Source organism: Ornithorhynchus anatinus, chromosome 20, assembly GCF_004115215.2.
Source record: "Ornithorhynchus anatinus isolate Pmale09 chromosome 20, mOrnAna1.pri.v4, whole genome shotgun sequence".
Lineage (NCBI taxonomy): Eukaryota > Metazoa > Chordata > Mammalia > Monotremata > Ornithorhynchidae > Ornithorhynchus > Ornithorhynchus anatinus.
The window spans coordinates 5,186,670-5,213,807 of NC_041747.1; the positions used below are offsets into that span (position 1 = coordinate 5,186,670).

At 40.2% G+C, this 27,138-nt stretch overlaps 1 protein-coding gene across 6 annotated transcripts in view; it reads right to left on the bottom strand.

The window, feature by feature from the left end:
- Positions 1 to 27,138, bottom strand: part of DCLK1 (doublecortin like kinase 1) — a 204,684-nt gene that overhangs the window by 43,981 nt on the left and 133,565 nt on the right. For 4 of the 6 annotated variants that reach the window (XM_029048563.2, XM_029048566.2, XM_029048565.2 and 1 more), the window contains 5 exons: positions 14,181 to 14,265; positions 11,831 to 11,939; positions 7,913 to 7,970; positions 7,370 to 7,489; positions 5,204 to 5,350 (listed from right to left, as the gene is read on the bottom strand). In XM_029048563.2, the coding sequence (XP_028904396.1) occupies positions 5,204 to 5,350; positions 7,370 to 7,489; positions 7,913 to 7,970; positions 11,831 to 11,939; positions 14,181 to 14,265 (519 nt within the window). Of the gene's footprint in view, positions 1 to 5,203; positions 5,351 to 7,369; positions 7,490 to 7,912; positions 7,971 to 11,830; positions 11,940 to 14,180; positions 14,266 to 21,144; positions 25,816 to 27,138 lie in introns of those variants that run through there. The other 2 variants (XM_029048568.2, XM_029048567.2) reach the window with 2 other exon arrangements.

Here is a 27,138-nt window from a genome sequence, read left to right on the forward strand (position 1 = left end):
GATTGTCCCGGATAGACATCATCAACTGCTAAAGGACCCGAAAGATTGCGTGAACTATTTTCAACCTGCTGTTAGTCACAGCCTGTACTTTACATTTGCACCATCTGGTTTAAGAGCAAAGCTTTGTGGGAGAAAATAAATGTTTCAAATATATTTTTAGTCGCTGATCTTCATTCAGAATACCACAAAGGTCTTTGCAAAACCAGTCTGAAGATGAAGAAAGCTGGTGAATTAATAAAGACTTTTCCTAGAACTGATGAGGGGGATGGAAAGGGCAGTTGTGCCTAAACCAAGAATAAAGAGAATTTTGCTAAATATTTTCCTTTATATTGCGGCCACTTATGCTAAACAGAGTAATGATACCCTTCACTGGAAATGAAGCCAACCACAAAAGCAATTTCTAGACTAAAGAGAATTGTTTTCTGGGATAATATTATAAAAGGGAAAAAATTACATGCAAATTTTCTACTGTTTGTGAGGTATGCTTATACAGAAATGTAAAGCTAGATCTTACTGAAAAGAGAAAAATCTACAAAGGGAACAGTCCCAGCAATTTGGGCTCAAAACTGTTAGGAGCACAGTGAGTTCTCCAGTTTATCATGTAGCCAATGGTCACATCTATATTTAATTCTTTACCAATGCCATCTCTCACCCATTAGCACTGGGGTCCCATCTAGGTCCTCCTCGTATTCACTATGCTATCCTGCTAATTATATCTCCCCCGTGGCCCATGCAAGCAGCATGGCTTAGTGGACAGAGCAAGGGCCTGGGAGTCAGGAGGACCTGGGTCCTAACCCCAGCTCCAGCACATGTCTGCTGAGTGACCTTGGGTAAGTCACTTCACTTCTCTGGGCCTCAGGTACCTCATCTGTAAAATGGGGATTAAGAGTGTGAGCCCCATGTGGAAACAGGGGGCTGGGTCATTCAATCGTATTTTGAACCTGATTAACATGTCCAACCTGATTAACTTGTGGCTACCCCAGCTCTTAGAACAATGCTTGGCACATAGTAAGTGCTTAACAAATAACATTATTATTTATACCTTGATAGTCATGGGTTTTTTTAAATACTTCTTTTAGGCCTAATGCTTGGTGCCTTGAGGCAAAGCAGTCCAGTGCTAGCCACAACACACCTTTGCTGGGGTGGCAGGGGTGGAAAATGGATAAGAGCAGGATTCCCACACAACAGCTTTACCGTCAGCTGACAGGTGGAAACCAGAAAAAGGGTGGACGAAAGAAATCTCTAAAAACCCAACGAAGTAAAAATCAAACAATGTGGCCTGGCAGAGGACAGCAACAGTAGGTAGGTCAGCATGGAACACAGCAATCTGAAATGGGGTGACAGTCAGGGGGCAAACACATTGGGAAAATTATGACTGTAAACTGTACCTCCCAGTGCTTAGAACAGTGTTTGACACATAGTAAGCACTTAATTTCTAACAAAAAACAGGAAAATTGTGACATCAGGTGGGAGAAACAAGAACAGCACCAGCATGCAACCCTACAGCCAAGAGCCATCTTTGCACATCAATTGGAAAGGATTGCCAGTCAGACATCAGTTTCACTAGCCGCACCCACCCACCCCACTAAAAATTTCAACACCATTAGCATCATCTTTGAACTGGGCAGTTCTTTCTCTCTCCTTCCTTTCCCTTTCTTTTCCCTTTGCCACCTCTCCAATCAATTCTTCTAAAACACGGGAATACAATCATCATGGAATGATAGAGTCTCCTGCTGAGACTGACGGCCAAGTTTCGCCAGGACCACGATCCCCTGATGAAGGAACTGATCATCGAGCTGCTAGTTTTGTGCAGCATCACCCGCCCTCTCTCAACCCTGCCTGTCAGGTTCCGACTGCGGCACGGAGAAAAATCAGCGAGCCAGAGGTGCAGCACATTGTGAAGCACATACAGAGGTTTCTTTCAGGTGAAGGACCCATTTACAACCACAGCACCATGATTCAGCAAGTGGTTTTGCCTTGGTGGGCAATGCAGTCTCGGCTGCCCATTTTAATCAGCTATCTTTCAGGGTTCCTGCCTGGCTCAACCATCTCATGAAACACCAAAATGGTTCTTCGGTCAAAAACCTGACACTACAACCCCACTGAAGCAGTGCGGCATAGTGGAGGATAGAGCATGGGCCTGGGAGTCCAAAGGTCATGGGTTCTAATCCTGGCTCTGCCACTTGCCTGCTGTTTGACCTTGGGTAAGTCACGTCACTTCTTTACGTTATACTTCAGTTACCTCATCTATAAAATGGGGATTGAGATTGGGAGCCCCACATGGGACTGGGACTGTGTTCAACTCGATTTGCTTGTTTCCAGTTTTCAGTACAGTGCCTGGCACATAGTAAGCACTTAAATACCATCACTGAGGCATTTTGCTACTTGCAGAGAGCAAACTACAATCTAGGTCTTCAGATTCTTATATCTGGGTGCTTCACACCAATCTAACAGCAGGGTTAAATTGTAGGATTTGTTCCCTTATCAACACTCTAAGCATGGGAAAGGCCATTATTTCTAACACTGCATCATGTTTTATCTAGACAAATGTGCAGTCTACTTGAAGAATATTCCTTATTTCCTCAATAGTGTTCTATTCAAAACACATGATGAAAGCATGAGTTATGGCAGAACTGTGTGGGTGCCTACAAATTTGAAGTTTGGACATATTTTCATGTGTATGACTGACAGATTATGGGATTATAGACAGTCTCTCATTAAACATTCAGAAGGGAGACAGTTTGTTCACCTCAAACTTAACTTTCACATGGCATTTTTTAGAGGGGGTCAAGCAAAATTCACTACCATGATTTGAAATATTTTGCAAATTGCTTTCTGAGTAAAATGTCGGGTTGTGTGGCTACTCCGGCATTCTGGGGAGACTCTGTCCAGGTGAAGAACAATTGAGCATCATGAAAGACAACATTCCTGGATGCTGCTGCATTCCAAACTGAGGAAGACAGAGCCCCAAGACACTGAACTTCTGGCTTTTAGAGAAAATGAATGCACAAGGACAGGTAAGCTTTCTCCCGATGAGATAATCTTACCACTTCCAAGTCAGTCTTAATGAACACAGACATTTGAAAATGGATGCTGTATATATATATATAGCTATATATTTACATATCTATCTATCTATCTATAGCTACGGAGACCATAGCTTATTCCAGATGACTTTCTCCACTCTAGATTCCCTCGGAGTAACAATCCCAAACTCATTACATGATGGCAGGCACTAAGCAGGAAAAAAAAAAATTGGAGTTCTGTTTAGTGTGATCAGTGAAATGTAGTCAATATGCCCTGGGGTACTGGATGCCAGAAATAGGAGGACAAATTGGGAGGAATTTTGAGAACAGGAACAAGAACATGGGAGTGCTGGGCCTGAATTATAGTAATAGGAGAGCTCACAACACAATGTAAGAAATAAAAAGGTAATAGCAGCTTTAAAAAGAGATTTCAAAAACCACTCATGCCCCGATACCTAGAAAGGAAAATCACAGGCAAACAACATTTACATTCTGCCATACTCACCATATATGCCCTGTCTTCATAAAGCAAATGGACTGAGCTGCCCCTCTATCCACAAAGTTGGGGATAAATTTGGGGGTTTAATTCAATTTAGCCCAGAACTGTGAGGGGCTTTTTTTGTTTTGTTTTTAAAACTAGGGTTAAACCTCGTGGCCTAGTGGGAAGAACACATGATTGGGAGTCAGAAGGCCCTGGTTCTAAACCTGGCTCTGGCATTTGCCAGCTGCATGACCTTGGGCCAGTCACATAAGCTCTCTGGACCTCAGTTCTCTCACCTGTAAAAAGGGGATTAAATACCTCTTCTCCCTCCTCCACGGACCGTGAACCCCATATGGGACAGGGACTGTGGCTGGTCTGATCGTATTGCATTAGTGTTTAGATGAGTTCTTGACATAAAGCAAGCACTAAAATACTAGTTAGCTGAAATAGGAATTTCCCTCATATTTAAGGTTTAAAAATGTTTGTCCCAATTGTGAACTCCAGCTGATTCCACTGGCCAGTTCAATCTTATGACTGTATTTGGCAATCCCCAGGGAGGGAAATTGTTTCCTGACTCCTTGTCATAGCAGTAAATAAGTACTATGGGCAGGGAATGTGTCTGTCTATCGTTACACTGTACTCTCCCAAGCACTTAGTACAGTGCTCTGCACACAGTAAGCACTCAATAAATGACTGAATGAATGAATAAATGAATGCAATCGATGGGAGTATCCTAATCTAGTGGACTCTCCCCCAGAGATCCAAGATCCATGAAAGCTACACCAAATGACTAAAAAGAAGAGCAGGACACAGGCAGTACCTTTCCAATCCACTGCTCGATTAAAAAATATACATATGATTTAGTTTAGGGACACGCTTATTTAAAGTTGGAATCATATCACCAGCTTTGAAGTTAGGAGCCAAATTACTGAGCAGTTCCAAACTGAATTTCAGAATTCTTAGAGGCCAGACACCTAATGGAAAGCAAAGATATATAGCATAAAATGGGTATCATTATGCAAAGATATGTTACATATATTGAGTATCACGTGTCTCGCCTTGCTAGCATTCAGTCTCTTCCTAAAATGTTGTAACACCAACTCTGATGAACTGAAGCAGTGTGACCCAGTGGATAGAGCATGGACCTGGAAGTCAAAGGACCTGGAGTTCTAACACGGCTCTGCCACTTGTCTGCTTCGTGACCTTGGACAAGTCACCTAACTTCTCTGTGCCTCGGTCATCTCACTCATCTGTAAAATGGGGATTAAGAATGTGAGCCCCACGTGGGAAATTGACTGTGTCCAACCTGATTATCTCGTATCTACCCCGTGCCTAGCACATAGTAAGCACTCAACACTAATAAAAAAACACGAATGAAATTCCTCTTAGTGCCGTATTAAGACCTGAGGATCCATGTTAATTATTTCAGGCCACTAAAGGACCACTTAATTCACTCGCTTTGGAAGGCAGTTGGATGTGGAGAAAAAAACCTTCTTGGACTCTTTTCCCTTAATAATTTGCATTATTCTTATTTTTTCCTCCATATTCACTTCTCAATTGTCGAGGTTAGTTATAAGGTAAAACTGGGTGTGATCTTTCCTGATTAAATGAGAGGCAATGAATGTGCTCAGTTGGTTCGATGAGCACTTGGGAGTCAGATAATCCTTCAAAAACAATAAGTTTGATTTGCTCTTACCAACAGGTTTTCTGGTTTGATGTCTCTGTGGACGATGTTCAGACTATGCAGGTATTTGATGGCACTGGCCAGGTTGTACAGCATCCCGCTGGCATCTCGCTCAGTGTACTTGTTAGTGGAAGTTATGGCATCGAAGAGGTCTCCTCCCTGAGAACAGAATGGCAGGAATGGCCCATTAGTGAATGTCCTTACTGGGCCAACCACAATCTATGGGCACAAGAGGAGGGTGAGGATACCCTTCCACCATCCTGTCGGTAGCTCATGAAAGACCTCCGAGAGAATTCCCATTCCAAGGCAGAAGACCAGAGCCACAGAGTACAAGAGAAGGTTGAGAAGTCTTATGTCCCTGAGACCTTAGCTACTGCATTAACAGTGCTCACGAATGGGCCAGAATCTCCCAAACCGCATAAGGCCTCACACCCTATCTTTGAACAGCAATGTTTTTGGCATCAGTTCCCTACCAATTCCACCCGATTTGTTCCATGCACTTATAACCTGTTTACGAACACAGTAAAAGTCTTATTTAAGGCTACAAAAACAAGAAACAAAAGCCAGTGAATGTAATACAGGCTGATAAAGATCCGCATCAGCCTCCTCATAGACCTCCCTGCCTCCAATCTCTCCCCTCTTTGGTCCATACTTCTGTCAGCTGCGGGGATCATTTATCCCGGGGGACTGGCAGGCAACACCACTGGTTAATTGGCTGTTTAGGTCTGTGAGGCCAGCAGCTGAACGCATTTCTGCCTGTGCTACCGCGGTAACCCACAAAATGGCCCTGAGGCATCGGGCCTTTGACTCTTGGAGCTCTTTGTTGCCCATTTATTTAATCCTATTCTTTACTTGCGATCCCAAAACAGATGGTTAATCAATTACAGCAGCACCTGCTATGCAAGGGAAACAGTCAGCAATTGTTGGATTTACAATTAATAGCATTACAGAAAAGCACTCCACCGTGTTAGGGTGGGCAAAGACTACAATATTGATAGAATGAAATAAGACAGAGGCAGCCCCAGTACACTGCGAGAAGGACAATGAACCTCTATGGAATTAGGACCTCCCCTAGTTAACCCCCCTCACTCACATGGGAACACGCACTATAAAATCTAGAATTACGGAAACGCAACATGTGCTGAGAGGAGCAGATTTCATTTATATATACAAATATCCCTGCTACCATAAATGGTAGCAGGGAAACTACGAAAATACACAGGCACATTCAATAACTGAAAACTACCTGCAGTATGTAGGAAAGCATTTTAAGGAAATGTATGGATTGAATCGATAGTCTTCACTGTGTTCAGAGCACTGTACAAAGGGCAGGGGGAAAGCATTGTAGAAGTTAAGAACACAATTACCTGCCCTCAAAAAGTTTGCAATCTAATGGGGAGAGTTTGAGAGGTTTTTGGTTTTTTCTATCAAGAAATAAACTACTCTCTTGAAATACTCCCACTTTGTTCATCTTCTCCTTTGCTTCTGAGTGAAGATCGTGTTATAAAACGAAGTTTTCTTTAAAGCCTTTGGAAAGGATGTAGTAAACTCCTGGAGGGCAGGGTTTGTGTCTACCCACTTGTACTGTAGTCTCCCAAATGCTTAGGACAGTGCACTGCAAACTGGGAAAAGTCATTAAATACCCCTGATTGGTGACGACATGAGTTGATTCTGGGATCCAGAGGGATTGGGGGGGGGGGGGGGTTCTGGCTGGGGACTGCAGGGTTTAATAAAGGTTAATAAACCACCAGCTTAAAGGAAGCTGAGTCCTCCCATAAATAAAATAAAAAGGGAAGACTCCATGAATTGAGAAATCAATGAAGAAACAAACCACAGTTTTTTTTAAATGCAATTTTAAACAAGAGCCAAATTCTCTGCTGCCTCATGAATTATCCCCCAGCTGGACATCTTTCTCTCTTTCATCTTGATGGCTCTTTAAGATAAATGTTCGGTCCTGGGTTTCAACTACTGGAACAGACTGAATACTGTTCTGAGCTAATTTCATACATCTCTAATATCGGATATTGTATCTAGTACATATAATGTGATACTAACAATTAAAAATGACAGAAGCAAAAACAATGATGGACTTTATGAGATACTGAACTGAGGGAAAGCCCAGAAGGAAATGTCTTTGTTGACACAGAGGAGAAACCATTTACTCTTCCAAGCACCTACCTTTACTAATTCCATGACAAGGTACAACTCAGTGGGCACATCCATCTCCTCAATTAAAAGAACAATATTTGGGTGTTTGACTCTTCTTAAAATAGAGACTTCATTTTGGATCATGTGTTCCTGTCAGGGGTGAGGGAAAAAAAATCACCTCAGTCCGCGTCATGGGAAAAAAGACTGCTCTTGTTCCCCCTTGGGAAGATAATGAGAACTGCACAGATATTGTAACAGATAAACATCTTAATATGTCTACTACCTTTATTTCAGCACCCCTACTGAGCAGATAAAGGGCAACAAAGAAAGGGTAGGAAATGCACAAAGAAAATGATAGGGCATCTTATCACAAAACTTAATGTACATATTCTAAAGGATATATTTTTACTCATGAACTAGTTATATCAACTCTATAGAGTTTCATATGCTATCCCTCCAAAAGCATCAATTTCAGAGTATTATTTTCATTGATGTCTTCTGACATCAATATTAGTTAACATTTTGCGAGACTAAAAATATCTTCTCATAAGAATACTGTGCTTTCAAACGTACCTTTCCTCGACATTTGCTCTTCTTGATGATTTTCAGAGCATATTCCCTAGCAGTTGACCTGCGGAGAGAAAGATTATTTATTTAAAAAGTGGAAAGTAAGTGCCATGGGCTGTTATAGTTTTAAAGGTCATTTCTAATTACTTTTCTTGGTCTTTTTAAAATGGAAGGAAACCAAAGTTGATCAGGGTACAATTGGCATGGTGGGTATATAAAAATTTGGGCTCACTGTGCTATTCTTAAAGCTAATAAATAGTCATTCTTGCTCCAAAGTTTTAGTTGCATTCTTGAAACCCCAAGTTATCAAAAAGCACCACCATGGCTTTCACTGTTCCACTAGGAAATAATGGAGTGAAGGGAAGTTGGTGAGCAAACAAATGAAATAACACAAAGAGTAGGTTCTGTCACACTGAGTGAAATTTCTGAGGGTTTGTGGAAAACAAAAACACTCTAAAGAATCACATTGTGTTTCTCTGACCCTGTATCAGTAAGTCATTAGTGATAGGTAATGAACTAATTGTAACTGCTTAAAGCTGACTGTTACCATATGTTTACCAGGAACAGTGAACTTGAAGGAGTTATGATTAGTTCCCCATACCACGCTCATATTATTCCTAGTATTCTAGTACCTTTGTTTCTGCAGAGCCACAGGGGCCTTCCATCTTGATAAGGCCAATAAAGCTTGACTCTTTTCTGCCATCAACCTCTATTCAATTTGTGCCCTAAAATGTCAGGTGGCATTAGGAATGACTGTAAGATTTTAGGCCTATTAAATTTGTGATCTAAAGTGTCAGATGGTGACAGGATTGACTATATATTTTAGGCATTTCTATAACAAATAGGAGTATTCCTCTTAGAAACTAAGATGCCCTGGCCATACATTTTATGAGGAAGTGGATGATTTCTGCCCTGCTGTTCACCACAAACTGTCTGGATATGCCACATGTTGAGAGAGGAAACTAATCAATTCTGTTGTAAATGTTGGGAAGCCATGCTGAAAAGTACTACATGGCAGCACCCAAACCATTCTCAGAGAATATGTTTCCAGTCCTCCCTTCATTTTGGGCAGAGAAGATAGGACTTCCAGGGGCCCCTCTTGTTGTAGCCCCCATTGCTGGAAACTTGGGAAAGCAGGGCCAGCTTCTTCAGCTGGGAGCGTGGGCCTGGCTGCTCAGCCAATATAGGGAAAGGAAGCTCTCCCTACACCTACCTCCTGCTCCTTCTGTGGTCATCACTGCTCAAGGGTAAAATCACCCAAATGAGTGAATGAGTGTGTGTATGCACACATGTGGGTCTGTCTTCCATTTATAGAGCTCTGTGACTCATCACTGTCTCTCTATGTCTGTTTCTATCCCTCTGAGCCTGACATCTTCTGGGTCTCCCTCTACATTTCCAGTGATTGTGTGCCTCTCTGTGTTCATTTCTGTCATCTGTTTCTGCTTCCATGTTTGTCATTCTGTCTAAACTCTCTCTCTCCGCCCCAGCTCCCCACTTAATCCTACATCTACCTCATCTGCCCCTACCTCTCTTTCCCCCTTTCCCACCTTCTTTTGGGATTTTTTGGACTATGCTTCCTGTCTCTATAGAAGCCCTATCCACAAATACTTTATCTGAAAGAAAAGAATATAGTTCTCATCACCAATTTACTTTCTTTTGTCCAATTCAATAATGACATGTTGGGTTACTAATGAAGTCTTTCTGCATCTTTTGAAAAGAGTGGCCTGATAAAGGATGCGTAACTGCATACAAAGCCCGTCCTTGGCAATAGCTTTGACATGTCTGTCCCTGAAAATGTCAAGTTCAGAGGTAGGAGTCCTAGCGAAGGTGGGTACGATACCCTGAGCTAGTATCATTATAGAACGCACGCTTAATAATTATAACAGTTACTTTGAATATTATTCTATGACTTCCATTATATCTATTGTCAGAATCTCTGATGAGGAATTTTAAAAATAGGGACCCAGCAAGCTCAATTTTTTTTTTCTTAAGAAAGAACATTTTCTGGATCTTAGGCAATTATCTGAGTCAGACACAACCCAATCGACTGTTCGTGTATAAATTGGAGAACGTCAGAAATCCAGTAAGGAAGTGATAAGGATTCCAAGGGCATTATGTTAGAGATTTTCCATTCTCCATAGACTCAAGGAGCACAACAGAAAAATCTTTAAAGAAATGAAGAAAATTAAAAAAAAAATTAGAGGGAGATGTTGGGAATCTGCCAAACATATTGTTACGTTGGCAATAGTTTGGTGGGCAGGGTGTTGGTAGGAACTGTCCTTCCATGACATTTGCTCTCTTGGTTGAACTCCCACCATCTGCGATGATTCTTTTCAAACATGAAGAACTGCAGCATTTAAGTAAACAGACGTTTACATGCACACTGAATAATCAAGTCAGAACGTAAAACCCCCGCCCCCAAAAAACTCATTTCGAAATCCTGAGTTTTCTCCACTAGAGGGAGTCGTGTTTTAGGTGCGAGGGGACGATTTTCCTCATGGTTGTCCTTTCTGATAAACTAGGACTTGAATTTGGCCTACCAGAGTCACTTTCATGCTAAGAAAGTGAAGCACAACGAATGTTCGGAACATGCTGGGGAAATTGATATGCCTGTTTATTGCTATACTGTTCTCTCCTAAGCACTAAGTAACTTAGTACAGTGCTCTGCACATGGTAAGTGCTCACCAAGTACTTGCCTGACTGCCTGATGATTACTTTTCTGGGTTTCTTAAAGTCCCGTTTTTTTAATGTAGCGTGTTTCTGAAAAACCACAAATGTTCACTCACATGGAGATATTACAATTTGGACTCTGTATATTGAAAACTGACCTAAAAGTAGTCATTTATAAATTATGAACTATTACATAACACTTAAAGAGGGAAGCAGCATGGCCTCGAGGAAAGAGCCCGGTCCTAGGAGTCAGAGGATCTGGGTTCTAACCTTGACTCGGCCATTTGCCTGCTGGGTGACCTTGGGAAAGTCACTTAAGTTCTCTGTCTCTGTCTCCTCATCTATAAAATGGGAATTCAGCACCTGTTTTCCCTCCCACTTGCACTGTGAGCCCTATGTGGGACCACAACTGTGTCCAACCTGATTAACCTGTAACCACCTCAGCGTTTAGAACGATGCTTGACACACAGTAATTGCTTAAGTACAAATATAATAATACAGTAATAATAATAATATGATTAAGAAAGTAAAGTGCAGCATTGACTGAAAGGAGAAAGTCCATTCCATCTTCTAGTATGGTCAATGTGACACTCAGATAAGTATGTTACTTCCTGATGTACCCTAAAAATAAACAGGTATCCTGCTAGAGCAACCGAGTTTACAAGTATGACAACACATTAATCGGAACATATTGGCTTTTTCACCATAAGATGCTCATCCCTTAAAGAAAAAATGAGGCTACATAAAATACTTCCTGACCATAAAATACATCTTTCTGGGTATTTCCTTTTCTTGGGTTCTTCAAAAGGTCTCTCAAAGTTCTATGGTATATGGTGATTGTCTTTTGGTTAACTTCACTGGGCTGAATTAAATTTCCATTGCATTACATAGGTTAGTTATTTAAAATTTGAAATCATTACATTAGAGATAAATTATGACCTTGGCAATAAGGGAACGGGCAAAAATGTAAAATAAAGTTTCCAATCTGTCTTTTTAGCACAGTGAAAAGGAATGGAGAGAGAATCTGGAAAAGTTTTGCTACATACAGAAAGAAATCAAAGCTCTTAATTTATAGATTGTCCCTGAGAATCACCACATTTTTCAAACCAATGGGTAGACAAGTTTTTCATTTTCCCCATCTGGCCTGGAGACATTACCTTATTCCATATGTGCTTCAGTCTGCAAATGAAGATAGGACAGAGAAAGCAGAACAATGAAGCTCTCGGGGAGTAATATGAAAATCATCCTTCTCACCTTTCTATACACTCCTTCACAACAGCAAAATTCCCATCTCCTATTGTCCTTCCAACTTTATATCTCTCTGCTATTGTGGCTGGAACCTGGAAGCCTTCTTCCAACACTTCTGAAAGAATCATTAGTACACTTTTATTGGTAGGGAAGAAAACACAGATGTTGCACAGAATAAGCTTGTAGGCTTTGGTTTAAGAGACTGGAGCCCATTCACAATCAATATCATATCGACAATATGGTGACGCCCCGCTGCCAAAGCTCAACGGGTTTTAGCCAAGACATACGATGCTCTAAAACGGGCCGTCTCCAAGGTTACCTATGTTATCGCAGGATACAATCTCCATTGCGCTGTGGGTTCAGAATGCAAAATGGGGATTGCATTTCTATGAGTGGGTATTCTGCACTGCCCAAGAAGAACACAAGCCCTGATACATCTTGGGATTTCTCGACGAGGTGCAAGCCAAAACGATGGCCACATCTCTGGTCCTTACTTTGCCAGCCTCAGAGACTGAGGTGACCTTAAAACGCCTCTTGTGCTTAACACTCATTCTTATCCCAGTATTAATGAACAGTCTTGAACAAATGTTCCCATTAATATCAACTTGACAGGCAACCTGCATACCAGATGTTCAGGTGAAATTACATTCTGCCCTGGTTTGAAAACAGAAAAGGTTTGTAGTCTCAGTAACATAGTGCCTATTAATGGCACCATTCCTTCTAGAAAATGCACTGGAAATAACAGTTTACAAATGCCTAATAATGCTTTCAAAATCTAGGGCCATAAAATTAAACACATTTTTGGACCACATAAATACACTGGATAACCTTTCACATCCTAGGATGTAAAAAACCTTTTAAAGCTATGGCTCTTAAATTTACACTCTATAGAGTAATAAATCTTGGCTCCATCTTGCACAACCCAAATGCAAAATGGAACTGTCCTTTTGGCAATGAAGACATTAAACGCATTCTTAGCCTAGGCCCTGAGTTGTCCGCTGAGGCTTAAATACCTGGCTAAAGTAAAACTCCTTGGAGGAAATCATTTTTCTTGGGGTCTTTCAGGTTTTGTTAATATTGGAGGACTTTGGGGATGAAAATCTGCAGAATCAGCCATCCGCTGAAGTCCATTTATTCTGACTTTATTTATGAGGCCAAGGACATCCTTGAATATTTGCATGTACTAAGAGAACTGTGAACATGCTGATCTTTTGGGGCTGCTACATCTATCCCTGGAGCAATCACTGTGTCCCCAAACTCTACCACTCAGATGGAGAACATCCGGACATAAACTGAGGTCTCTTCCAAACTGGAAACGCATCAATGGAACAAAACACTCCAGCGCAGATGCTCCGGCGAAAGTAGTTTTGTTTCTTTTTCCCCGAATGCCTGCTAAATGATACCAGCTTTCACACAGGGGCTCCCGGGGACTTCTGTCCATTCCCATTTGGACCCAAGAAGGCTGGGGGCCAAGGTTGGCACTGCAGAGTATATTGGTTTTCAGTTCTGCTTCCCATTGGCTTGAGGGGGTGGGGCAGTTAAGTCTATGTTCCCCTCGGGGCCACCCCCAACTTTCTTTGGAGGTCTGTCACGCTCCCATTTTCAACCAAGTGGATAGAACATGGGCCAGGGAGTCAAATCCCCTTGATTCTATTTATTGCTATTGTTCTTGTCTGTCTATCTCCCCCGATTAGACCGTAAGTCTGTCAAAGGGCAGGGACTGTCTCTATCTGTTACTGATTTATACATTCCAAGCGCTTAATACAGTGCTCTGCACATAGTAAGCGCTCAATAAATATTACTGAATGAATGGGTTCTAATCTCCGCTCTACCCCTTGTCTGCTGTGTGACCCTGGGCAAGTCATTTCACTTCCTCTGTGCCTCGGCTCCCTCATCTGTAAAATGGGGATTAAGACTGTGAGCCCCGTGTTGGACATGGACTGGGTCCAACCTGGTTATCTTCTAAACCACAGTGCTTAATACAGTGCCTGGCACATAGAAAGCACTTAACAAATACCATTAAAAAAACCAAAAAACCCCCAAACCTTGTGCCATGGCCACCAGGCCAATATTAGCCCTGCTGCCAGGAGAAGATATTTTCAGACAGATATCATTCTTTATGCAGCTGGCCTGGGACACCTAGGGCTGTGACAGGCCTTTAAATTAAAATTCAAACAAATCTTTTAGATTGGACTGTTTTGAAAGAGAAAATTCCTGTTCTCTTCAGCAAAAAGCCTAAGGAGACAGTGTGATGGAGAATCAATTCAATCAAAGATTAGTACTTATTTTATATGGTCCTGCTGAGTTTGCAGCTGAGACCCTGATCCCCCACACAAAAGTCAAGAATGTCGCTCACCTTCTCCAGGCCCATCGTTTTCATCCATGGAACTGCAGACTTTGGTTGAAGCTAATGAGGTAGAAGAGCCGCCATGTTGAGAGCTCTGGAAATGAAAAAGAAGAGAATGATGCCTCCAAAAGTGAATGGCTATGGCGCCCGGCAAACTTTGGGGAGAGGGCCACAGTTACTGTCAAACAAAATTATCACAACACACTGATGAAGCACCACAGGCATCCCAACTAAAGGTCGCCTCTCCGATTTTACTTCAAATATAAGCCAAGCTCAGCAATCAAGGATCTAGATAGCCCATGGCTCTTTTCCCCAAGTCGTACGCTTTCATTGCAGCATTTATATTTGAGACAGTCCAATTCTCTCACCTCTTATTTACCCCAAGCATGTTGCCAGGGGACACGAGCAGTTTAGTTATATATCAATATATAATGTAAAGTCACCTTCAGGAAACGCATCTCCTTTCCTCAGGAAGCCCGCACGGCCCCACCAGACAACCTCTTTGATTCTCCCGGTCCTTTCCACTGTTGGCCGTAGGGTCTCTCGGAACTATTCAACCTTGGGCCGGTTGAAGCAACTGAACGCAGGTTTGCTGAACCCCGTTTTACAATTGAGGACGAATCAAAGACCGGCTTGGGAACTTCCCAACGTTCACATGGGATGCTGAGGTCAAGTCGGGTCGGCCGATTTCTTGTTGTCAGCTGGTTTCGAGCCAAGAGCACACTCCAGGAAACACCCCAACTGCATTATCGTGACCATTTGATAAACCAGGAGGCCATGCTAATGTGGTAGAAGGTGACAACAAAATCACCTATTTCAAGGATGTGCTTAGTGACAACACAATTCACACATTCTTCTTCCATGCTATTTCAATGGTGTACACAGCCTGCCCTAGATGATCTTCCTTCTGCTTCCCCCAGTTTATCTCTAAAACCACTTTGATCAACTGATGGGAGCAGGAGGTGGCAAGTGGGAGGAATTGGCTTGTGTTGTCGCTGCCTGTCTGTGGAACGGGAAGAAGCTGAAGCAACAGAAGGAGGCAGGGCGGGAGCAAAATTCACCTTGTGTTTTCACCCTCTTTCTCTTGATCGAGATGAATGGCAAAAAGGTCTTCAGTAAAGACCCTCCCAAACCATATTAGGTCCCAAGGTATCCCAAATGTGAGGTAATAAGGGATTAGAGATTTCATTTTTAAGGAGGAAAAGTGACACATCCAATAGCAGCAGGGAAGTTTCAGCCAACAATAAATTCAGGTAGTTTTAATGCAGTTATCATTGGCACCCTCCCTGGATTGCAAGTCAGCTCTCGTTAAGATAAATCCTTAACATACACCAAAGGAAAACTCCTGCTTCAGTACAGGAAGCCTTAGCAATTTTCTGATCATGCTGTGGTATCCCTTAATACCACACAAAATCACAACAGGCACTCTTTTAAGGGTTTGGAAGCTTTATGATTTAAAAAAAAATGGACAAAACTCTAGTCTCTTTTGCAGATACTTATTTTGGGAAAAGCCTCTCAGTTGGAATCTGGAAACTAAAAGAGAAGAGACAGACCTATTTCAAATGATTGGGGCGGAAAATAAACATCAACATCACCATGTTTGGGGATTGTTTTCCAGAACAGTAAGATCTCTCATCCCTTCTGGCATTTCATTTGGTGAAAATTTTCTGGTGTTCCCAGCAGAGACACCAGATGTGTGCTTAAAACTGGCACTTGGTCTTCTGAAATTTCTCATCTTGAGGTACCAGCAGTACCATAAATTGGATTTGATAAGAGGTCATAATGTGTTTTGGGGTAGTGGATGATTTCTCGGTGGGAAATGTTTCAAATTTTAGAGGGCAATCGGCCCACATACCAACATAACTTTAACAAGCCAGCTTACAAAGGTGCTAACATCCCATCTACTAAAGGATTTGTGAAATGTAATTTCTTTGTCTGAAGACACACTTCTTGATGGTCACCCTGAATTCTAACCAGAAAGGCAAATTTCATTCAACATTTTATCCATTCCAATTTTAACAACCCCAAGGCCAAATTGACTGCCCAACCCATGTTGTGCCTGGCACTACTCTGTGTTCTTTCCACATCCTCATGAGTGAAGTGGCTCTCCTCTTCCCTTGTGTTCACCAGTAAAACAAAGGCACTGAAATGTGTTCACACACCCATAAAATGGGGCACAATTTAATTCTAGTGAGCAGCTGTGAAAACTTACTACAAATCCCTATAACAGGCTGGATGATCAATTGAAGTTTTTCAGGGAAAACTTTACTAATTGAAAAGGGCTCTGTCAGATATAAAGGGGGGGGGGGTGCGTGTGTGTGTGTGTGTGTGTGTTTAGTTGTTCTGTGTATTTGAAGATGATTCATTCAATCGTATTTATTGCGTACTTACTGTATGCAGAGCACTGTACTAAGTGCTTGGCAAGTACAATTCCTCAACAAATAAAGACAATCCCTATCCAACAACGGGATGATGCCACTGATAGTGATATGTACTATGACCACTTGAAAGTCCCATTTTGCAATCTGTCTTTTGCTTAAACTATAGGGGCTGGTGAACCTTCCAGTGTTCTTTACCTTGTGTTAAATATCAACATATTACTTCATATTTTCATTTCTCGCAATACTCATATGTTTTATTACATCTAATAAAATGCACTAGAGCATTTCTGAAATCACTCTTGTGTTAGGGATTTGGGAAAATGGTTGTCATATTTCAGATTCTTGTTGACCTTTACATAATGTAAGGATTTGTAATGATAGTTTAACCTTTACATATACTTATTTACTTACACAGCTGTGTTATTAGCAGAAATATAAATGGAGTCAAACTTAACTGATCCTTCCGATTAAACAGAAACCCGTTCGCAGTCTAGAGGCTAACGGCATTAAGGGTTTTCTTCAGGGGGTTGTCGTATCTGATGCAGCTGGGTATAGATTACGACTCTCCCAGTTGAAAAGCTATTAAAGTTATTAGAAGATGGAAAAAAAACCCCCTTCAACAAGATGTTTCCAAACTGCAGAATTTAGTGCAATTAACTGTTTTAAGAGATCCTGGGACCTATGGAATGTCATCACCTCCAAGCAGGTTTAAGGGGGAGCAAGTTGTCCAGGTTGCTGCCACCTGGGTGCTTTTATGACACACCTTCATAAAAATCGTGGCTTTAAAACATCACAGTTTTGATGTAGCAATTTAGTTTAGGTTCACAAACCAGATGGCTAACATATCATATTTTTTCCAGGGTTACTCTGGGCAGTGCTCTGATTCCAGGCCCTGTTATGGAGGTGGATTAATCATCTGTACTGGAAATATTCAGTAATTTCAACAATGAATATACACAAACTCTGATAAAGATGATGAATTTGAAAATAGAATGCATTTTTTTCCTTAACACTTGTGGGGCACTCAAATACAAGAATGGCTTTTTGCAATGCATTAAATCTGGCATTTCCAAAAATGAGTCTAATTGCCTGGTTCCCTTTACCACAGAAAGGCACATGAATGCTCTTTTATGTTTTCCAAACCCTTAAACATATTCATTAGTTTAGGAAATTTCTTAATTACAGATGTACACTGAGCATTCGGTATGAAGGAAGTAGATATATGAAGCACGGGCAACCCAAATCCACGCAGGTGTTCAGCTTCTCTTTGGAACTTTTACAGACTCATTGATTTCTCCAAAAGTACTTATAATTAAAACTGGGCTAGAATCACTGAATGAATGGGAAAGACCATGATGGATTTTCCTGGTTTGGGAAATTGTGGATTCTAGAATACAAAGCATCATTTGGCATTCTTTGAGCCTGGCACATGAAAGACTAGCCTTCTCAATAAACCCACTTTCACATGGCTTTATTGGTAACTATTTGGGCAATGAGCGGATAGGTGGGTATTAGTCGTAACCAGCTTTCATAAATTTCTTTGTGCACTTGTGCACCCTCTCACTACTACTGTTACTTTGTATTACTGGCATTTTTAACATTGTATCATCTGCATGCCAGGAGGGGTGAGGTATACCCAACGGGAGTTGCACAGGCTTGGTTTTGGAGAAAATGGGTTTGGGGAATATTTTGGTAAATGAGTAGGTCATCCATTTAATTCATTTTCTTTCTGGCTTAGAACTCTGCTGTAGAGTATGCATTTTAGAACTTTGCCCTGCTTCAAACCCATTCTCACCGGTGTCTCTCCATGGAAGTAATTTCCCAATGAAGCCAGTCTGGTGATGTTGAATCAAAGCTTATTACTACCTAGGACTTAACTGGGCAGGATCCTGCAGGAGTTGAAAACTCTGACCTTTAAGGGATGGAAAGGGGAAGGGGGATGACCCTGTGCTTTTGTCCTTACAATGATGGCTGATAACTTTATTTACCTAGACAACCATCCCCACAATGAGACAGGTATAGTGTAAGCCTCTTGAGGACACACTGCACCAAGGGCTGAAAAATCGCCTTTTAGACAACAATGATTTAAAAACTACACTTCTCCAAATGAGCATGTTTAAAAGAAATCATTTACAGGCCAACTACCTATTGAATGACAATAAAAGCAACAAACTGTGTGCCGAATTTATGAAAGGAAATTAATTCTTAACAAAAAGTCACAGGAAACATGCAATTTAAAACTTTTTCATCATCTTTATCCAATAGAGGATTTTCTTTACTTAATATGCTAAGTTCATTTACTTTCCTGGCAGGGACCTTGGGGATTGAAAAATCACAAGCAAATAGGTCACACTGCAAAAATTACCAGAGAAAATTATGAATTTTTGCATCTGGTGTTGAAAGATGGAATTCAATGGATAGAAAAAAAAATGATGCACTTGCTTCCTTTCCCCGTCTCCAAACTGGTATAAAAAAATTGACAAAAGAAATCTTCGTTTATCATTAAAGACCAAAATTTCATTTTCCTTGCTAAAGTTTTGCTTTCTATTATGAACCCTCCTCCATTCATCAAGTTTAAAAGAGTTTCTTGCAAGAGAAACCATGTGCATTTTTCAAAGCCAAGTATAAACCTCAGGAAATCTATGGGTGCACCCAAAGTATCTGCTCAAAAATTAGGAAGTCTAGGTATCTTTCTCTTACGAATGAAGGAGCAACTCAATAATTTTTGCAGAGACAGGCCTCCACTTTGACAAGATTTCTGGCTGAACTTTCAGTGAAGGGAACACATTTGAATATGCCAGCTTCAGAATGAGCTATTTGTTCATGTTTTTGCTTAAAAAAAGCTTACTATGAATAACTGAGTCAATTCTCTTATATACTTAAGGGCTCAAAGGGGATAAAGCTGCATTTATATTTACAGATTTCCTCATTATTCCTCATACTTCCAGATTATAAACTCTTTAAAGGCAGAGATCACACCATTTACTTGTTTGTATGCTCCATAAGTGCTTCGAACAGTTCTTGGAGCATAACAGAAGCAGCGTAACCTAGTGTATAGAGCATGGGCCTGGGAGTCAGAAGGACCTGAGTTCTAATCCTGGCTCTACCGTTTATCTGCTGTGAGACCTTGGGCAAGTCACTTAATTTCTATGTGTGACTCAGTTATCTCATCTGTAAAATGGGAATTAAGACTGTGAACCCCATGTGGGACAGGGACTGTGTCCAACCCACACTGCTTGTATCCACCCCAGCGCTTAGTACAGTGCCTACCCTATAATAAGTGTATAACAAATACCACAATTTTAAGAGCAGACACTGATATTAGTAGATTTCCAGATGTTTGGAACATTTACCTAATATGGTACTGAAAAATTGAATTTTCACACTATTCCAGAAAGAGAAAATTGTATTAAGAATATGAATGATCAGAAGACTTTGAAGAAGTTAACTACCCCTTCCGAGTACAGCCATAATGTGATTATCAAAGAAATAATACAACAAGAATTCCGCAAACTTTGTGGTTAAATACACCTAGTAATGATTAGATTCATTAAAAATTCAAGTTATTGTCAACTGAACTGCTTTACCTGTTAAATATTTTTAGCCTAATTAGACCACCAGGATTTTAGATTCTTCCTGGGACCCTATTCAAAATCTAATGCTGCTTTAGCATCTGCCTACAATAAACTCAAGAAGGCAAAAAGAAAACGGCCACAAGAGGACTTTTTTTTGGTTTGTGTGAAAATTTCAGTAAATAGGTAAAACTGGGTGCTTTGAAACTGAGCAGGCACTTTGCCTTGATAATTAGGCAAGCTGGTGGGGGAGAAGGTGACCACAAAATCAACAGGTTTCAGAATTCTTCCAGGGTACAATATCAGTTTAAAATATCCGTCATTCAGTCCCAGTAGAGGCATCAGTGACCTTCAGCCAAACCCTGAGTGCCTGAGCAGCCTTAATTAATGATGTCCTGTTCACCTCAAAGAGCACAGAAAAGGTATCCTACAATTTGTCTGCCACTCTCCAACTTATCAAATCAATAAAGTACATCATTTCTGTGCCCATCACATGGAAGAGATTACAGGCCAAGGTTAGGTCTTTTCTGCCAGACTCCTCTGCATGGAGAAAGTCAAAGGGCATCTTCTAATACAAAGAACAGCTATATGCTTTTGCATCTGTGTGTATGCACGCACGTGCAAAGGAGTGTGTTTATGTGTCTCGTCTATATCTCTGGTCAGTCTACTGCCTCAAACTTAAAAAAGTATTTATAAGCAATTCTAGAACACTACAGAAACAAAACTTGTCATAAGGAGGTTTTTTTCCCTTGCTTCAGATTATCAACCAGTGGTATTTACTGAGTGCTTACTGTGCTCAAAGCACTCTACCAACTACTTAGGGAATATCAGGAGTTTAAAGCTATCAGATACAGTCTATTTGAGGTGACCACTAGAATCTTAAGGCTAGGATTTACACACGTGACCAGGAGCTACACTGTCTCATGAACAATGTAAGCCCAAACATGAGAGCAAAATCCAAACCAGCATTATTTTCCAAGTCCACTTTTCACATCTTCAAAAGAAACTCACCCAACAGCATGGATTTTCTTTCGTTTATTAGGTAAGTTATTTTCTACGATGGTAAACCTCACAAAATAAACTTCAAGAAGAATATGAAACACAGTACAGCATTCTGCAATGAAACAGCACAACATGACATGACCAATTCATATGAAATACTTCAGCACCAATTAGCTCTATAATTCTTCCAGGTTTTGCAGATTAATGTTGTTTGGCGGATTTACTTGATTTTTGGAAAGAGACCTTTTGCCCTGTTGTTGTGAAATGGAATGCTTTTTTGGAAGAGAACTGTAGAGATGCAAGCAATTTTAAAAATTGCAGACACGAGTTGGTGATGGCGAATGCTTACTGGTATTTGCAAGAAGCTACTAAGTAAGCTACGAAGAACAAAGGCCTCGAGGAATCAAGTTCGTTCCTGAATATACTAGTGAATGTAAACTTGACACCAAATTTACAAGAAAAATCACTGCCACAGTACTGTGTCTAGCCATAGACAACATACCCAGAGGCACCTCCCAAAGTGACTTAAAAACTTTTGTGGCCATCTGTAGCACCAATATATTTCATGCACCATATTTATATTATAGTAAACTTAGAATTTAGCTGAAAACTTTGCCCAAAAGAACCAATCTTTAGGAACAGAATCATCCAGACAGCATAAATGGGTCAAACACGGCTCCAAATTTCACATTTTTCTCACGCTTAAATCACAAACTTACAGTAAATTTTATTAACAATATAGCACACTATACCAGGCAGTTGGTAGACTAAATACAGTACTAATCATCAATAATGTCCACGAAGCTGCAGTAGACGATCCTCACACATATATCATTACTATATAAACACAAATACAGGCCCTAGCAAGAGGAATACACATATGCATGCATGTAGGTATGTATGTGTAAGAATGTGTACATAGTATAGTCATCCAATTAACATGTATGTGTGCACCTATATTCATAAGTCCATTACATAAACTGGATAACAACTGAAAGCATACTATACTGTTAATATGGAATATGGCATTTCAAAAGGCCCTGCATTATTTTCCTATTAGCTATCACACATTTTGTTACTATCAAACATTCAGGACCACTGGAAAGTCTTCATATCTAATACCCTTCACTTTCATTTCAACTGCATTTTGACTGAATAATCCTGATGAAAATTACCGTGTCATCAGCATTCATACAACTAAAAAACATCTTGGCATACAGGTATTTACAATGTATTACCTGTACCAAACAAAGTAATATAAAAACACAAGCAAGCACTTTTATTTTAGAGTTAACAATGCATGGAGACTGCATTGTTTAGTCTTCAAATAATATCTCTTCATTTGGCAAAACAGTAAACCCATTACAGATATTCTGCCATAAGGTTGCATACTAATTTTCACTACCACACCATCACCAGAAATACGCCTGTGTTGATATTCACTACATGAAGATATTACAAAGAAATCTATGAGTTGCAGCCAGTAACTTCAAGGCTGTATGAAATACTGTATTTTACCATTTTATATTACACACATATACATACTCAGTAAGATATAAACATACACACAGAGCCCTGTAGATTCGCATAAAACACGCACACACCAGAAGAGGGATACATTGCCAGCCACCTATAACAGGCTCAGTAGCGCAGTAATTTCAACCTGTAAAATATGATTTCCATGCTTCTTACTACTGGTACATTACTGTGTTCACTATAAATGATTTAGGTAGAATGCTAATCAAGAGTGGATACAGCAAAACTTAATCCTGCTGGTTGTTATAGTATATAGACTGGCTAGTGGGTGCACCAGCCAAGTTCCCACAGCAGTTAGTAAATAAATGTTCTGAAATCATTTTCTAAGACAGCATATTTACACAGGTCTGTCTAGTTGGGGGTCACAATGGCAATTCAAAATATTCACAGGGCAACAGAGGAGCAAACATTTCACTTCTTTTCCTGCCGTCAACCAAGACACAACCAGAAAACAATGCTGTGTGGACTTTAGAACACACCTTGTGTTCATGCATGACTACATGCTTTACTCTTGGGTTTTTAAAATGCTGAAAGCAGGGAAATCTTTATCATCATATGTTTTAAACATGTTCATGAGCTTTTGATCACTGTTCAAACTCTCCAGAGCAAGAAAAATTCACAAAAAGGGGAAAGAATTGAAAAATTTTTAAACCATCAAGATTCTGGAGTACCCTTTGACACAAAGTGGCCAGGGAAAAAAAAAAGTAAAAGGCTTTCAAACCAAAATTTGGCAATTTGCACGCAAATTTTTAAGTGTTGATAGAACTTCAGTTCTGTTCTACCAATGACCTGAAATCTTATGTCTTGTTGCTAAGAAATATTTCATAACAGAATTACACTCTTTTTGGGAGGATCTGAGAGTCTGCAGTTTCAACCTCTGTGGGGCTTTCACTTCAACCATAAATTATATATATGCATATATATAAAATTGAGATATACGTCTATTGTCCCTGAACAATCTTTTTAAAAAAGTCACATGCTGGGAAGGCAGCATTTGCTTTGGAGCAAACTTGGTGGAACGTTGGCTGGAGCATCTATCAACAATTACTACTGACCCCAACATCTCTTGGCAATATCTCAGCAAGCCACGGAATTCAGATCAATGTCAAAATCCTGCATCTATCCAAACAAACAACAACAAAAAACCCATTTGGTGGACTTTTCTAAGCAGTTGTTGCCCAAAAATTTGACAGGGAGATAGGTCATGAAATCAGAATCTATTTTCTTTATGGATGGATTGTGACATTCCCTTTCCCCCTCCATAATTATTTACATTTACAGTTTCACTGCTTTCTCTGCATTTTTGTCAGTTTAGTGGATTGCATAATAACCTACTATAGAATCGATTGAATTAAGTAATGCATTTTACAAAGACATAACCAGAGCAGGCAGGAGCTCAGGCAACCTCACAGACATTAACTATTTTAACTAAAATGAAGCAGCCTTTTGATCTCAGCAGGAGTCTCCGTTAATTTCTATTGGAAACAGTTTGAAAACCGAAAGTGTGGGGCAGGTATTATGAACTGTTCTTTCCAGATGGAAGTGGTTCAGTCTGTGTTTCTTGAATAACTTGCCAGATCACTATCTCAATCTCCTCAACTCTCTGCAAATGATGGGACAATGAAATACTCATTACTTAAATAAGTGTAAATTTCCTGATTTCTATCGCCTGACATTTCACTTGGTTGGAATATTTGATTCTGCTGTAGGTGTGATGATACTAAAAGCAACTATAAAACAGATGGAAGAATCTGCTAGTTGTACAATCGTTATCAAGACTATAAATTAGATGATTTTTAAGAACTGATATATGACTGAATCCCCCAACTTGAATCAGATTTTTAAAAGTTTTAAATCTCCAATCCAATTTCCAAGCTTTCCCATTACTCAATAAGACTCATGAATATATCGCCTACTGAGATATTTCATAACTTTAGAATAATAATAAATCATGCCTCAACTCATGAATTGTTAGTGATTCAGCTAAAGGCCAATACAATCAATATCAAATTTAGAGTAACATTCAGCTCTATAAATACTTGTTTAAATATACCATTGATGGCTAATTATTTCAAAATGAAGCATAGAAGAGCAGAATTAGTAGGTTAATGTTAAACAAATGGCTGTATTTGCAGACTAAGCACAAAAGGAGTTTTGCATATTAATAGTTCAAAAAAAAGATCTAGAAATGATCAGGAGAGGGACAGGTACTAGGGACCTCATTTATAAAACCTCCCATGGGATGACTTTTTACAGTTCAAATAGGTCCAGGACACAGTTTCTTTGTGTTGAAGTCTGAGCCTTCACATAGGTGAAAAGAACACATGGGTCTGAGGGGGACAATAACAACACTGAGCACAGTGCCACTGGCTAAAGTTGGTCCTGCAGACATTTGGTAGCATTTATATACTGAAAAAAAAATCCAACCAGAGGACTTTCTTTTCTAGTGTTCTTATCAGTTGAAACAAGAAAGGTCATGGTGTAGGAGCTCACACAAATCCAATGCTTTAGGAGCGAATTTTTCCTTAGAAGTCTTATACTGTAAAAAGACTATGAACCCATTGTTCTAAGCAAAAGGTTTCCCCCCAGAAGAGTTCCAATAACTTCCTTGCTCTTTAACAATGGCCCTTTTAACAAACAAGCCATGCAAGACAGGGTGCAGAGTATGTCTGATGGTGCCATAATCTGTTCATCCACGATATAGAAGATAGTATCCTAATCTCTACATTGTGTATGAAAACCTACCAAAGATGTGAATCTAGCTTGCTGATTTAAGTCTTGAAAATATGTCCCTGAGTCACATTCGCTTGTTGTGAACGTCACCTAACCAAACTTTATGGCAAATGACATGTATCAAGAAGTTTTCTTTCGTTTAATCAAGTCATTTATACAAGGATTGAAAAACTATTCTTTCAGAGATAAATGTCAAGGGCATAAAATACAACCAAACAACTAGTTTGGTACAAGGTTTGGACCCATAATTTCACAAGTGCATATGCAAAACTCTTTTGTGTGTGTTTTGTTGTTAAATCTTCTCTTAGGAAAAGTTAAGCCTTCACCAAATCACAAACCATATACATTGCTCCATTTTCTCTTTTACACTGAGTCTCCTACTGAGTCCAAATCATCCGAAGAGAGAGGGTGATACAGGTCCTGAAAGATGAAGTGCAGTACAGATTTGTTTAATGTGCTCTTGGGATGAACCATCCCTGTCTTTAAATTGGGCAGTGAACTATAGCAAGAGTCCTGAACTCACTTGAAATTATCTTTCCGGTGCTTAAATCAACAAACTAAATGATAGAGGAACAAAACGATCTTTCAACATGCACACTGTATTGCCAATGCACTTCTTCAGTCTCGCTTTACTTCCGAAGCCTAGAAAAGGGTAGTCTCACGGCTATTGAGGTTTTGTCTGATATGCATTTTATCACCTGCTGGAATCTCGTTCTCCTTCCCCTTATGGGTAGAAAAAGAACGGGTTTACCCTCTCATTCTGAATGTCAAGATCTGAATACCAAGGGGACAGTTCAGATGCTATAATTGCAAGTAGAGTACACCTGGTAAGTACTGCTGCTTCCTCAAAATTTTGCCTTTGAAAAGAAAAATCATGCAAATCCCTTCCCTCCTTCTGTGCTGTAGCCAGGCAACCAGCTCATTTCAGCAGTGGGAGAGAGAGGGGGAGGGAGAGGGGAAGGAGAGGAGATGGGAAAGAGGGGAGAGGGAGACAGCGTACACGTCTGGAGTAGGATTCATTCCTACTTTGCACCACCCACTCTTAGCATCCGTTGACTGATCGGATAATGTACAAAAGCCAGAGATGTGGGAGGATAATGGGTAGCTTCATTCAACCTACACAAGACAACATGTTTCTTGCTGATGTTCAATATTAAGAAGTGGGACCGCAAAGGATATCCATGAGAAAGAGCAACATGCATACCCCAAGTCAAGGGCTTTTAAATTGCAAATTAAATGCAAGAATTGGGGACAAGGAGGGATTAGAAATGTCTGCTGTGTTGGCAGTGACATACGTTGTCAGTTGCCACACGTTGCATTAGAAAAAAAAGCACCAGAGGTATGGAACAAGAATTGTGTTATAATGTCATTCGACTATGTCAAAATGGGTACACGGCAACATAATAGATTCAATAGATTACCTAGATTCAACTAGGTAAAATAATAAAAGGCCAAGTATTGTTTACTAAGAGATGATTACCTCCATTTCCCTTGGATAGAAAAGGGAACTATTAAAAAACAAAATAAAACAAAACAAAAAAAAACAAGGGTTCGATCTTCTCATCTTAACCTGTTTTCTGATTTAAATGGGGGGGGGGGGTGTCAACCCACTTTTCCTGCTCTGTTGCTACGCAACTGAGACTGAAGAATAGATATAAGTAGCTAATGTTTTCCTGTTTACAGTGTAAAGAATCAATTTTTTCTTTTATGCTTCTTCCTGTGAACATATATTTCAATGTATCC